This window comes from Narcine bancroftii, chromosome 1, assembly GCF_036971445.1.
Source record: "Narcine bancroftii isolate sNarBan1 chromosome 1, sNarBan1.hap1, whole genome shotgun sequence".
NCBI lineage: Eukaryota > Metazoa > Chordata > Chondrichthyes > Torpediniformes > Narcinidae > Narcine > Narcine bancroftii.
The window spans coordinates 282,075,124-282,089,845 of NC_091469.1; the positions used below are offsets into that span (position 1 = coordinate 282,075,124).

General features: G+C 46.0%; 1 protein-coding gene across 8 annotated transcripts in view; it reads right to left on the reverse strand.

Moving 5' to 3' along the window:
- The window catches only part of LOC138745029 (zinc finger protein 774-like), a 28,458-nt gene extending 13,993 nt beyond the window's left edge, over positions 1-14,465 (reverse strand). The window contains exons 1-4 of one of the 8 annotated variants that reach the window (XM_069902103.1): positions 14,381-14,464; positions 12,954-13,029; positions 10,984-11,191; positions 3,455-6,167 (exon numbers count right to left, since the gene is read on the reverse strand). In XM_069902103.1, coding sequence (XP_069758204.1) covers positions 4,407-5,294 — 888 coding nt within the window. In that variant the 5' untranslated portion in view covers positions 5,295-6,167; positions 10,984-11,191; positions 12,954-13,029; positions 14,381-14,464 and the 3' untranslated portion in view covers positions 3,455-4,406. Of the gene's footprint in view, positions 1-3,454; positions 6,168-10,983; positions 11,192-12,953; positions 13,093-13,505; positions 13,596-14,232; positions 14,301-14,380 lie in introns of those variants that run through there. The other 7 variants (XM_069902113.1, XM_069902074.1, XM_069902100.1 and 4 more) reach the window with 7 other exon arrangements.
- Positions 14,466-14,722: the final 257 nt, after the last annotated feature.

Below are 14,722 nucleotides of genomic sequence, written 5' to 3' on the forward strand. Positions count from 1 at the left end.
CCTAGTTCATAATATTTCTGTTTTGTCTTCATTATATTCTTCTCCACCTTATATGTTTGTAGTGTTTCATATTTTATTTTTTTATCCGCCAATTCTCTTCTTTTAGTTGTATCTTCCTTCATTGCTAATTCTTTTTCTATATTTACTATTTCCCTTTCCAACTGCTCTGTTTCCTGGTTATAGTCCTTCTTCATCTTGGTTACATAACTTATTATTTGCCCTCTAATGAATGCTTTCATTGCATCCCATAGTATAAACTTATCTTCCACTGATTCCGTATTTATTTCAAAATACATTTTTATTTGTTTTTCAATAAATTCTCTAAAATCCTGCCTTTTAAGTAACATGGGGTTTAATCTCCATCTATACATTCTTGGAGGGATGTCTTCTAACTTTACTGTCAATATTAAGGGTGAATGGTCCGATAGTATTCTAGCTTTATATTGTTTTTCTTACTCTATCTTGCATACAAGCAGATAACAAAAATAGGTCTATTCTTGAGTATGTTTTGTCTAGCCAAGTAATATGAATATTCCTTTTCCTTTGGGTGTTGTTTCCTCCATATATCCAAAAGTTGCATTTCTTCCATCGATTTAATTATAAATTTGGTTACTTTGTTCTTTCTGTTAATTTTTTTCCCAGTTTTGTCCATATTTGAATCCAAATTCAGGTTGAAGTCCCCTCCTATTAATATGTTCCCTTGCGTATCTGCTACCTTCAAAAATATATCTTGCATAAACTTTTGATCTTCTTCGTTAGGTGAATATACATTGAGTAGATTCCAAAACTCCGAATATATCTGACATTTTATCATTACATATCTCCCTGCTGGATCTATTATTTCCTCTTCTATTTTAAATGGCACATTTTTACTAATTAATATAGCTACTCCTCTTGCTTTTGAATTATACGATGCTGCTGTTACGTGTCCTACCCAATCTCTCTTTAATTTCTTGTGCTCCAATTCAGTTAAATGTGTTTCTTGTACGAATGCTATATCAATTTTTTTCTTTTTTCAGTAAATTTAGCAGTTTCTTCCTTTTAATTTGGTTATGTATTCCATGAATATTTAGTCATATAGTTCAACGTAGCCATTTTATACTTTGTTTATCTTCCCTTTCCGTTTCTCCATCATTACCTTTCCTTCTTATCCATTTCTGTTTTCTTGTTTTGAACTCTTTATAAGACAACATTCCTAAAACATCAAACATTTTCCTTATTCTCCTATTTAAAACTTCTTTATTCCAAAATCTCCCCTTCCCCTCCTGAGTTGTCCTTTATCCCTTGTCGGACAACCACATCTCCCCTCTCCATTTGGATTTGCGAATTCACTCGCAAGCGTCAGCTGATTTTGCAGTGACCGCAACTCCTCCCCATCCAGCCCCCCCCCAGAAAAGATTTCACTTTTCATATGTAACAAAGGTCACTCTTTTAGTTCCCTCCTTATTCCCTCTATTCCATTTCCTTCCCTTATTAATTCTTATCTATACTATCTATATTTTCCTCTAAATACGGATACATTCATGTATGCACATTATACATATACACACATATACCTCTTTACCCACATACATATAAATCGTGGTAATTTTTACTCTTATTACATATCTTCATCTTTCTGGTTGTTTTGTAGTTGTTCTGCAAATTTCCTTTCTTCCTCTGGATCCGAGAATAGTTTTTTTCCCTCCCATAAGGTTGTTTTCGATGTATTGAACTCCTTTCTCTTCTTCATGAGTTCAAAACTTATGTGTCTTTTTAGTTATGTATTTCTCAGTCTTTTGTACTCTCGTTACACATCTTCATCCCTCAGTCTATTTTGTAATTGTTCTGCAAATTTTCGTGCTTCCTCTGGATCCGAGAATAGTCTGTTTTGTTGTCCTGGAATAAATATTTTCAATACCGCTGGATGCTTTAGTATAAATTTATACCCTTTCTTCCATAAAATCGCCTTTGCTGTATTGAACTTCTTTCTCCTCTTCAGGAGTTCAAAACTTATATCTGGATAAATGAAGATTTTTTGCCCTTTGTACTCCAGTGGCTTGTTGCCCTCTCTTACTTTTTCCATTGTCTTCTCCAGTACCTTTTCTCTTGTAGTATATCTTAGGAATTTTACTAAAATAGATCTTGGCCTTTATTGTGGTTGTGGTTTAAAGGCCAATGCTCTATGTGCCCTTTCTATTTCCATATCTTGCTGTAGTTCTGGACATCCTAGGATAATAGATCCAGCAGGGAGATATGTAATGATAAAATGTCAGATATATTCGGAGTTTTGGAATCTACTCAATGTATCCTAGGATCCTGGGGATCCAATCTTTTATAAACTCTCTCATATTCTTGCCTTCTTCATCTTCTTTAAGGCCCACTATCTTTATGTTATCTTCTGTTATAATTTTCCATTATATCTATTTTCTGAGCTAACAGTTCTTGTGTCTCTATAACTTTTTTATTAGATTCCTCTAATTTCTTTTTTAAGTCCTCTACCTCCATTTCTACTGCTGCTTCCCGCTCTTCCATCTTGTCCATTTTCTTTCCCATTTCTGTTAAGGTCATATCTATTTTATTCATTTTCTCTTCTGTATTGTTTATTCTTCTTCTTAAATCATTAAATTCTTGCGCTTGCCATTCTTTAAATGACTCCATGTATTCTTTAATAAGAGAAAGTATATCCTTTATCTTGCCTTTCCCTTCTTCTTCTATTTCACTGTATTCTTCCTCTTCCTCTGGGTTGGCCATCTGTTGTTTCTTTGTTGCCCTTTTCTTCTCTTCTTTCTTGTTTTCGTTGTCTTCTATGTTCTCCTCTTGCTGCAGGTGTTCTGCAGGTGTCATTGCCAGCTGTGGAGATCGACTCCCCAGCTGGTCACCCCTCCCGTCGGTGTGTTTTTTTGCATGCGCGGTTGCGCACTTTTACTCGGCTCAGCGAGCCATTTTTGTAGTCCACTTTTTACCGACCTGAGGGAGCAGGTTTCTCTCTCCACCGCGGGCCTCTTCGAGCAGGTAAGGCCTTCTCCTTCTTCTTCCATTGTCTTCTCTTCCTCTCTTCTTACCGTTGATTTCGATTTTCTTTTTTCGTCGCCATCTTCTTTCCACCTTTATACTCACTTTTCTTTAATTTTTATTTTTGTACCTTTGTATTTTCCTTTGTTTTTCCCGACTTTTCTGGAGAGGGCTGGAGTTCACCGTCCGGCCACTACTCCATCACGTGACTCCTCCTGCTTCTGTTTCCTTGAGGTGAACAGTGCAGGTGTCTAGAAGTGGAAGCTCAGTGAACACAGAGGAGAAAAAAACTGTAAGAGTATCCCAGCAGGGTGAGGTGGTTGGGGGCTGGTATGGAGCAGACACAGGGACAGGAGGGGAGGTGGCAGGATACTCCCAGTGTGGCCCCAGCTGGACTGAATGACCTTGTCTTTGTATCTACATTGAGTGTAATACAGGGATACAGGGGGATGAGACACAGTTTTCAAACAGCTGCTTTATTTGGTACAGATCCAGGACATGAAGTACAATTCCTGTAATTGGGTGGTATGGATAGCGAAACACTATTATAGGACCAATGACCTAGGTTCGAATCCAGTCCTGTCTGAAAGGAGTCTGTACTTTTTGTTTCATAATTGGTAGGTTAATTGGATGGCATGGGTTTCATGGGTGGAGAGGCTTCAAATATGTATTGTTAATGTCTTAAAATATATAATCGGGCTCATTAACATTGAAAGAGAGAATCCATTCATCCTCCACTTTCCACTGCATTGGAAATGCAACCAACATATTAAAAGACTCACCCCTCCCCAGATACACTCCCTTTACCCCCCTCCCCATGGAGAAGAAGATTCACCAGTGTGAGTTCACAGTTTCTTTCCCCTGCTGTCAGACTTTTTAAAGATCCTCACATTTGTAGAATAATGCTGCTTTTGCCTTGAACCCACTGGCCTGTCCCTGCACTGAGACTTGTTTGCAGGACTATGTATGGGATGTCCAGCTCCAAAACAAACTTTCTCACAGCACCTTTGGACATGTGACAATAAACTTGAACCTGAAAACAAACTGCAAATTGACAATACCAAGACCTGTTTTGATTTGTTTCCTCAATAACCACAAGACTCCTGTCTCTCCTGGTGTTTAAGTGAGTGATGTTTAAATATTGCACACTCTGCAAACTTTACATGTGAACCCGCTGGTGTTTCACCAGACTGTTCAACTGGGTGTCAGAGCAAGTGAATGGCCTCTCCCCATTGAGACCCCACTGGTCTCTCAGCAGATGGGAGCACTGAATGAAGCTCTTCCTGCCCTCAAACGGCCTGTTGCTGCAGTGAATCTACTGGTGGCTCAGCAAGTTTGATCTCCAGCTCAAGCCCTTGTCACACTCAGGGCAGATTTTAACATCTTTTCCCTGGTGTGGCCCCACTGGTGAGTCAGCAGGTGGGAGGTCTGGGTGAATTCCTTTCCACTATCTCAGGGCAAGTGAAGTGACTTTCCTTGGTGTGGACCCGCTGATGTATCTCAAGGTCGGATCTATTGGTGAAGCCCTTCTCGCACTCGGGGCATACAAACAGCTTTTTCCCCATGTGGACCCGCTGGTGGGTCATCAGGAGAGAGGTCTGGGTGAAGCCCTTCCCACAATCTGGGCAGGTGAAGGGCCTTTCCCCGGTGTGGACCTGCTGGTGTCTCCTTAACTTGCGAGACTCACTGAACCTCTCACTGCACTCGGTGCAAACGAACGGCCTCTCCCCAGTATGGCCCCGCTGGTGCCTCAGTAGGTGGGAGCTCTGGGTGAAGCCCTTGTTGCACTCAGGGCAGGTGAAGGGCCTCTCCCCGGTGTGAACACGCCTGTGTCTCTCAAGGTTGGACCACCTAGTAAAGGCCTTCTCGCACTCGGGGCAGGCGAATGGCTTCTCACCGGAGTGACCCCGCTGGTGCTTCCGCAGGTCGGAGATCTGGGTGAAGCCTTTCCCACACTCAGTGCAGACAAACGGCCTCTCCCCGGTGTGGACTCGCTGGTGGGTCAACAGGTGGGAGGACTGGATGAAGCCTTTCCCACACTCAGGACAGACGAAAGGTCTTTCGCTGCTGTGAATCTTCTGGTGGCTCAGCAAGTTTGATCGCCCGCTGAAGCCCTTGCCACAGTCAGGGCAGGTGAAGGGTCTCTCCCCGGTGTGGACCCGCTGATGTTTTGTTAACTCACTCGACCGTTTAAAGTTCTTCCAGCAGACGGAGCACTGAAACGGGCTCATCACTGTGGGTTGAGAGGGTGTGATAAGGGGATAAATCAATGCAGTCCTGCCCCAGGGCACACAGCACATACTCAGCCTGTTGGAAGTTCCTGGAGAGCTGGGTCGTGGGTTAAATCAACACTGAGGCTGAGACTAGAATTGGGACTGGAAGAGAAGTGTCCTCTAGCTGGGCATTGCAAGCCCTGGAACCCCCTGGCACCCGGTGCTGTGCTCTGATACCAGAGACCCGGCACCTGGTGCTACGCTCTGCTCCCGGAGTCCTAGTACCCGGGGCTGAATCACCTTTGGTCCCCAACAAGCACCGGAAGGTTTGGTGCTACTCATGTGAATGTGACGACACGTCCCGCGAACCTGCACCCTCCCTTCTTTCACACGTTGATGAGGCACTTTCTTGGCTGAAGAGATTTCTGGGTAACGGTTATCACCATGAAAGGCATTGATTGTCTTTAAACAAACCTTTTCTCGGTTTCGTGTCTCCCAAATCAATCTCCAACAGTGCAACTGCTGCGATGGAGGAAACACAGCCGCCAATCAATGCACAGAAAGACCCCATCAACGATGACGACAACATTGTTTTTATGCTGATTGAGGAATAAATATTCCAGGATTATTTCCCAGTGCCTCCTCGGAAAACATCAGGCAATATTTTGTATCAACTTGAGAAGAGGGGGGCTTTGGCCCACCAATGTTGGGGATTCTTTTCCTCTTCCACCGATGGTGCTCGACCCGCTGAGTTCCTCCACAGAGCAGAGTGACTAGTGCAACCCTAATACAGCACCAGGCAGTCGGGTTCGAATCCGGCGCTGTTTGTACGTTCTCCCCATGACCTGGGCGGGTTCCTCCCAACCAGCACGATCAAAATCCACGGAGTTTGTCAGTTAATTGGTGTATTTGGGTGGTGCAGGCTGGTGGGCCGGAAGGGTCTGTTACCGAGCTGGATCTCTAAAATTAGAAATAAAAAATAAGTTTTGTTTCAGGTTAGATTGTTGTGTCCAAGTCTCCAACTAACACAGAAATTCAAAACTTACATTAACAATGTAATGCACTGAACTCACCAAAGTGAAAATACTGTTTGAAATTGTCATTAACTGATGATGGGACATCTCAAAGGTCAAGTTCTGACCCAGACCTTCTCAAACCCCTTTTTATTTGGATTCTAAAACCCCACCTGCACCAGACCTTCCCCTTTCTTGGTCCCCTCTCCATTTCTGATCTAAACGCTGCCCCTTATTGATTGCATTTGCAGACACATTGCCAAGTTTCACATGCAGCAGAAATTTTCCACGCACGAATCTAGGGAAGATGCTGCCTCTGTGTTTTGACCCAGTTCAGCCTGGGACACAGCAGAGTTTTTTAAAATCTACATCACTGCACTGCCAAGCCTCATCTCTGTATCGTCACCTGGCTGAGTTCATCAGCTGATGGAAACCTCATCTCTGCCTCTCTTTGAGAACACACAAGGAGTAGGAGCAGGAATTGGCTTGTTCGGCCATTCACTAGACCATGGCTGCTGCGGCCGTGAAGTCAGCACCATTGACTCACCTGTTCCCCACAACTCTTAGAATAGAGAACACAGAAATCGATAGAACAGTACAGGCCCTTTGGCCCACAGTTCTGTGCAAACCCAATAACTGACTCCAACAACTGCCTAGAATTTCCCTCCAACATAACCCTCCACTTTTCTCAGCTCCATGGACCCATCTCCCTCACAACAGTCAGGGCCCCAATCAGGCCTTTCAAGTGTAGCAACCCTTCACTTGTGTACCCACAGGACTGCTTTACTACATCCAGTGCTCCTCTCCATCAAAGAGACCAGTCACTAATTGGGAGAACGTTTCGCTCCGTCCACACCAGTGAGATACCTCACAGTAGCCAACCATTTCAATTCTGTGTCACACTCACGTTGGTCCATGGCCTTATGCACTGTCCCAGAAAGACCACCCGCAAATTGGAATAACACATGATTTTCTGTCTGGGCCCCCTCCAGCCAGATAGCATTAACATCGACATTTCCACTTTCTGCTAACCTGCTCTCCACTTCCCCTTTCCAGTTCTCCCTCCCTTCCCCTAGGCATCCCACCTGCCTTTGATTGCTGCCGTCCCCTCCCTCCCTTCTCCACCTACCACCTCCTGCCTTTGTGACCACCCCTCCCCCCTACTCTTCTGCTCGGATGCCTGCCGTCGTTTTTCCATACCTTGATGAAGGGCTTAAGTTGAAATGTTGGTTATGTATTTTTACCTTTGCTACATAAAGGGCACTGTTTGACTTAATGAATTTCTCCAGCATTGTGTTTTTATTTCTCTAATAATCTTTTAAAAAGATCCTACTGTACCGGCCTCTGGCAGCACATTCCTTGCACCCACCAGTCTCTGTGTGGAAAGCCTGCCTCTTACATCCTCCACCCTTCGTCCCTGCACCTTAAAACTATACCCCCTTGTGTTAGCCATTTCAGCCCTGGGGATAAACCCTCCGGCCATCCCCACGATCAACATCTCTCATCATCTTATACAGCTCTATCAGGTCACCCCTCATCCTCCATAATTCCCCTATTATTCAAAAATCTACCTGTACCTTAAACTCATTTAATGAGGCAGCCTCCACTCTTCACTGGGCAGATCTACACCTCACTGGGAGAAGCACTTCCTCCCTCTCTGTCTTAAATCTAATTCCCAAAATCGCGAGGCTCTGCCTCCCAGTTGGAGTCTCACCTGCCAGTGGAAACAATCTCCCTGTTTCTATCCTCTGTCCTCCTTTCATAATTTTATATGTTTCTAAAAGATCTGTTTCCCCCCCACCCCCCATCCTTCTCAACTCCAATGAGTAGAGGTTCCAAGCTTCTCATCAGATAACCCTTGTTATCCAGAATCAACCTGGTGAACTTCCTCTGCCCCACTTCCAAAAGGCAGAGACCTTCCTTTACTCCCAAATTTTAAAAAAAAGTTTCCACGTACAGCACGGTAACAGGCCACTTCAGCCAATTTATACCCTACTAACCTACACCATGTTTTGAATGGTGGGAGAAAATCAGAGGCCCTGGGGAGAACCCAATGACAGAACAAACAAACTCCTTAGACAGTATGGGATTTGACCCCTAATCGCTGGCGCTGCAACGGCTTTGAGCTGACCGCTACACCAACCGTGCTGACCCTGATCATTCTGTTTCCTCCTCACCTTCATCCTGGACACGATACAAACACATGTCCACCAAACTACAGCCGCAACTAAATTAAAGAGATGCTCAACTATTCACCACCCCACCAACTGTCCCCATGCTCCATTCTCTGAGACTATGGATCTACACTGGGTTCCATCTATAGGCCCTCCGTTTTAAAATCCCCATCAGTATTCTTTGGTTCCTTCCGTTCCTCACAGCCACCATCTCGACACCTCCTCCAGCACAGTATCAGTGGTTATTAGATTCTTTTTGGGGAGTTAGTGAGGAATTACAGGACATGGGATTAGTGCAGGAAAGTGGTGCCAATATAAAAGATCGGCCATTACCTCATAGAGCAGAGTAATAGTGTGGAAACAGGCCCGTCATGCCAACGTGCCAATGTGGACCAAAATGTCCCACTCACACTCATCCACTTGCCTGTCTTTGGCCGATATCTCTCTTAACTACATTAGAAATGTAAGGAATAGGAGCCTGCTCCACCATTCGATTAGATCACAGCTGATCTGATGGGCTCATCTCCATCTACCTGCCTTTTCCCCATACCCCTGAATTCCCCTACTATGTAAAAATCTATCCAACCTTCAATATATTCACTGAGGTCACCTCCGTTGCTTCAATGGGCAGTGAGTTCCACAGATTCACTACCCTCTGGGAAAAGCAGTTCCTCCTCATCTCTGTCCACAATCTACTACCCTGAATCTTGAGCCTCTGTCCCTAGTTCTGATCTCCCCTACTAATGGAAACAGACGACTTACCTCTAATTTATCAATGCCTTTCATGATTTTACGATTCTATAAGATCCCCTCTCATCCTTCTAAATTCTAGTGAGTACAGTCCCAAACGACCCCATCTCTCCTCATAGGCTAAACCCCTCATCTCTGGAATCAACTTGGTGAACCTCCTCTTTCCTGCAGTTTGGAGACTCCATCTATCCTTGCTGGCTACTTCCTCCCGATAAAGCTAAGTAATTGTGAAGGATTGTTACTTAATATTTGCAGTGTGAAAGAAAACAGAGAATGAACAGCCCTGCTCCTTTCTAAATGACAAGGTGAACCAACTTCTCTCCAATTCATTTTGATAATGGAACGAAGACTTAATTTTCACAATTTTTTCCCCCCATTTTGACAGTAAATCAATTCTGTCCATTTATTATTCTTAATCCAAACATTACAAGCACAACATAGTCCACAATTCAAGTCACTCACACATACCACAAACATGATTGTCTCTGCTGTCGCCATCAACCCATGGGGAGCTAACCACCTCCCCCCAAACCACCTGTGAGCACCGAGCAACCCTCCAAGGAGCTTCATAAAGCCCCATTACATCCCTGCTTTCATATTCTATCCCTCTGGAAATGAATGCCAGCATTCAATTAGCCTTCCTTGCCACCGATTCTATGTGCAAGTTCATCTTTAGGGAGTCTTGCATGACTCCCTCTGTGCCTCTGATTTGTAAACATCCACATCTCTATTCCTTCCACCACAGTGCATGATCATATACTTCTCTACACCTGCCATTTTCTTGCCCAATCTTCCAACCTGTCTATGCCCTTTTGCAGACTTCCTCTACACTACCTGGCCCTCATGACCCCAACACTAGGCGTATTTTCTACTCTACTCCCCACCTACAACAGGGACCACTCCCTCTGTGCCTCCCTTATCCACTCCTCCTTCCCCACCAATGGACCCCTTGTGACCTTCCCGTGTCCGCAGGAGATGCTCCCCTTGTGCCCACACTTCCACCCTCTCCACCATTAGGGGCCCCACAGTCCTTCCATGTAAAGTAACATTTCACTTGTGAATCTGCAGTTGATCATCTACTGCATTCGGTGCTCCTGTTGTAGTCCCCACTACATCGGAAAGATAGATGCAGACTGGGGGATCACCTTGTGGAGCATCTCGGCTCTGTCCCCTGCAATAGTGTGGATCTCCCAGTGGCCACACATTTCAGTTCTCCATCCCATTTTCTTGCTGACATGTCTGTCCATGGTCTTGTGCACTGCCAGACTAAGACCACCCGCAAATTGGAGGAACAACATCTCATCTTCCCACTGGGCACCCTCCAACTGGATGGCATTAATATTGACATCTCGGACTTTATTAAACCACCTGCCCTGTGGCCTTTCCTCATCTCTGTCTCTACCTTCCATCTCCTTTCCCACAAACATGATCAATTCTCATCTCGTTCCTTCTCATATCCAATTTACACCTTTGGTTTGGTGTTATTCTATGAATTAACTCTTCCTTTCCAGACTTAATGTCATGCTTACCTTTTGTGTTATTCGTAGGTGTGGATCAGAGCAATGTTTTAAACTAATTGACAGATCCTCGGGATAGGCCACCAAGTTTTTTGTAGATTAGTTGGCGTTCTTATATATATTATAATTATTTCTTTATCTGTTTTCTTTGTTCAGAGAATTATTTCTAGTGGAATATATATCATATTTTCACTCTTTGGAATCTATATATGACCCCTATCCTATGCAGACTTGGACAGACCATTTTAATTGTTATCCCTATTCTCCTTATGCTTTGTATATTATGAAATGTTAATAAAAAGATTGAAAAGATAATGAACACCTTTTGTTGGTCTGGATTCTTCCTCCTTTGTTTGAATTCTGAGATTTTCTGCTTTCGGCTGATTCAAATTCTTCCTTGAAGAAGGGCTCTGGCCTGAAACACTGGAAATTTATTTTTGTCCCCTATGGACACTGAAAAGACCAGCTGAGTTCCTCCAGCATCTCGGTGTGTTTTTAAGTACCCACGCCTCCTCCCATCTTTAGATCATCTGCAAAATAAACCCACTTCAGGGTGGATGTTCCTCGAACAGACTTCTCAGTGGAGCAGCTGAATGGAGTTAAATAAGAAAGTCTGCAGAGGCTGGTTAGAGCAGAGGATTCCAGAGGGGGAACAGTAAGAGGGGTCTCACAGAACTTCCTTCGGAGACATGTATGTTAGTTCTTGTGTATGTATCTCGATCACCAGTTTTCCCCTCTTATCCACTGAAGTGAACAGCAATGGGAATGAACCAGTCATGGAGTTTGTTAATATTGGCCAATACTGAAGAGTCTGGAGGGATGGCATTGCAAAAAGTGTTGCATTCAGTTCTGGTTGCCTCGTTACAGGATGGAGGTAGATGCTTTAGAATGAGTGAAGAGACTGGGGTAGCTTGGTTAGCATAGCAGTAGCGCAATGCTGTTACAGCACCAGCAATCAGGACCAGGGTTCAAATCCCACATTGCTTTAAGGAGTTTGTATGTTTTTCCCATGTCTGCCTGGGTTTTCCCCGTGGAGGGTGGGGGGGGCTCCTGTTTCCTCCCACCATTCGAAACCTACCAGGAGTTGTAGGTCAATTGGGTGTAATCGGGTGGGACGGGTTCATGCGTCAAAAGGGCCTGTTACCGTGCTGCATGTCTAAAAGAAATTCAACCTCCAAACCCTGTATATTTTTGAAAGGCAGGTGGAAACTGCAGCACCCAGAGGAAAGCCATGCAGACACGGGAAGAATGTACAAACTCCTTATAGACAGCACTGGATTGTCGTCGACACTATAATACCATTGCGTGAGCTGCTGAGCTAGCTGTCACTGAGCTAACTGTCACTGAGCTAACTGTCACTGAGCTAACTGTCACTGAGCTAACTGTCACTGAGCTAACTGTCACTGAGCTAACTGTCACTGAGCTAACTGTCACTGAGCTAACTGTCACTGAGCTAACTGTCACTGAGCTAACTGTCACTGAGCTAACTGTCACTGAGCTAACTGTCACTGAGCTAACTGTCACTGAGCTGTCACTGAGCTAACTGTCACTGAGCTAACTGTCACTGAGCTAACTGTCGCCGATAGGGGTGCTGTCTTTCACAGGAATCTATAAGCAGTCTGTGGATATTTGAAGATGAATTGGGAAATTACCCCAGAATGATTCACAGGATGAGGGCCTTCCATTACCTGGTTTGACTGTGGAAAAGCTGGGTAACTCTGGAACAGAGGAAGTTGTGATGAGCGATCTAAATAGAGAGAAAGGTGGAAGAAAAGCTTGTTTTCAAATAATCCAGATACTTGAACGAATCTGATGTGTTCTTTCAGGCTTAAGTTCAACTTCTTATTTTTGGAAAGTAAAATCCTGCAGATGCTGCAAATCGAATCAAAACAAAAGCAGGAAAGAGTTTACATTTTAGTTCAGCCGTTAATCAAAAAGGACCGGACCTGAAATACTGGAGACATTAGGGTCCAGGTTCAAGAGATGGAAAATTCCAGAATCTGAAGAAAAATCCAAACTGCTGGAGGAAGTCAACGGCTAGAGGGGCTTTAGTGGGAGGAAAAGGATTGTCAACATATGGAGTCCAAGCCGTTAGACCTGAGGTTCTCAAACGTTTTTTTCCACTCACCAATGGCATCCTGTGTAAGTGGTCAGTAAGGGATGACTGAAAGTGGTATGTGAGTGGAGAGAGAAAGATTGGGAACCACTGCCTGAAGGTCCCGGTGTTTTCTGCTTTTATTATATACTCCTTATTTGTACTTTGTGTCAGTTCCAACTGTAGCCGTTACCTACCAGGGTTTGGATTCCGGCAAGGTCTGCAGAACTGAACGGCCACAATTCGCACGCCCGCCTTCCCGGACTCCGTCTGCTGAGCAACAGGAAAAAAAAGTGATGGTCACAGTGGGATCAATAGCTGTCTTCATTTCCCATAATCCCCCATGCAGCTGGAACCACTCTTCCAGGGTAATGTGTATGCCTGTGCCCGCAATGCAACACGGCAAGGTTGACCATACAATGCAAAGAAATCACCGGGGGGGGGGGGGGGGGGGGTGATGGATGAGGAGCATGCGGCACAGCACCACATCCACCCTGCGGAGCTGAGGGCCTGTCGAACCAGCCTCAGTCTCCGCGCTGATGGAAGACGTTCCACTGTGCTACCTTCCTCCCATACTTGTAGAATAATGCTGTTCTTACTTTGTACCAACTGATCTGTCCCTGTAACTCTGCACTCCTGCACTGTGAGTTATTTGCCGAACTATGTACGGGATGTAAAAACATACTTTCTCACAGCACTTTTGTACATGTAACAATAAACTTAAAACAAATTGACAACAATACCAAGACCTGTTTTGATTTGTTGCCTCAATAACCACAAGACTCCAGTCCCTCCTGGTGTTTGAGTGAGTGATGTTGTGAACTCGCTGGTGTTTTAACTGGGTGAACTCCATCGCGCACTCAGAGCAAGTAAACGGCCTCTCCTCAGCAAAGTCGCTGTCAGAGGAGATTGACAGGGGGACATTGGGGGGCATCAGGGGAATGGTTGGGGGGGGGGAGGAGGTGAGGGAGGGAAACCAGGGGCAATATCTGCCGTGGATCCTCCGTCCGCCGCCCTCACATGTGCCCTGTGTGGGAGACTGTTTGCACCCTGTCCATCCCTCCCCTTGCACGTCCACATCCACCCCTCCACGTTCACCTCTCCCACTTCCTCCCCCGCCCACTATAGTTCGACTGCTGTTTCCACCATCCTTGTGGCCGGGGGTACAGCGGTTGCAGCCGAGGACGAGGGGGAGGGGGAGCAGGGGGCGGGGCGCTGTGGCAGGGGATGGGGGGGGGGGAGAAGGAGGAGGAGGCATGGGATGTTGCTCGGGAGCGGGCGAAGCAGGGGCTCTGGCGGGTGGGGGCGGCACACGCTCTCTGCCCAGGCTGTTGTTGTCCCTTCTCCCTGATTTCCCTCCCTCCCCCACATTTGACAGGAGGCGTGTCCCTGCCCTCCCGCCCCTTCCCACCCCCACCGGCCCGACTATCGGAGAACGAGGCCCCGCCGGGTCCTTGGTGCCGCTCGCCCTCAAACCTGGCAGCACCGGCACCACCTCAAGGCAGCGTGGCTCCAAGGGCCGGGCTTCGACACCCCCTAACCGCCCCGACCCCCACCCGGAAACACCCAACCCTTCACCCCCCTCCCCCCACCAAACGATCGCTCAGTCCGGGACAAGTCTCACCTCCAGGCCGCAGGCTCCCCCGTGGACCGGCCCGTTGCTTAGGGAACGACGCTCAGGGACGTTGGCGGACCCTATGACGTCAGGGCGCGCACTCAAGAGAAGGGTCCGTCGATGCGCATGCGCACAGGGGCTTCCCAAGTCCCAGTCCAGGCGGAATCAGACTCCGTGGAGGCAACGGGTTCATTGGGTCCGCAAAAAGAGGGAATAAAGTGACGAAGGGGGATCTAGTTGTGGGGAGGGTAATGTTGGAGATGGGGAATCCCTATTAATTCAGGGTGAGATCAGGATGACAGTGGGAGATGATCTAGTTTGTGGGGATGGGAAGGTGGGGAATCCCTGTTG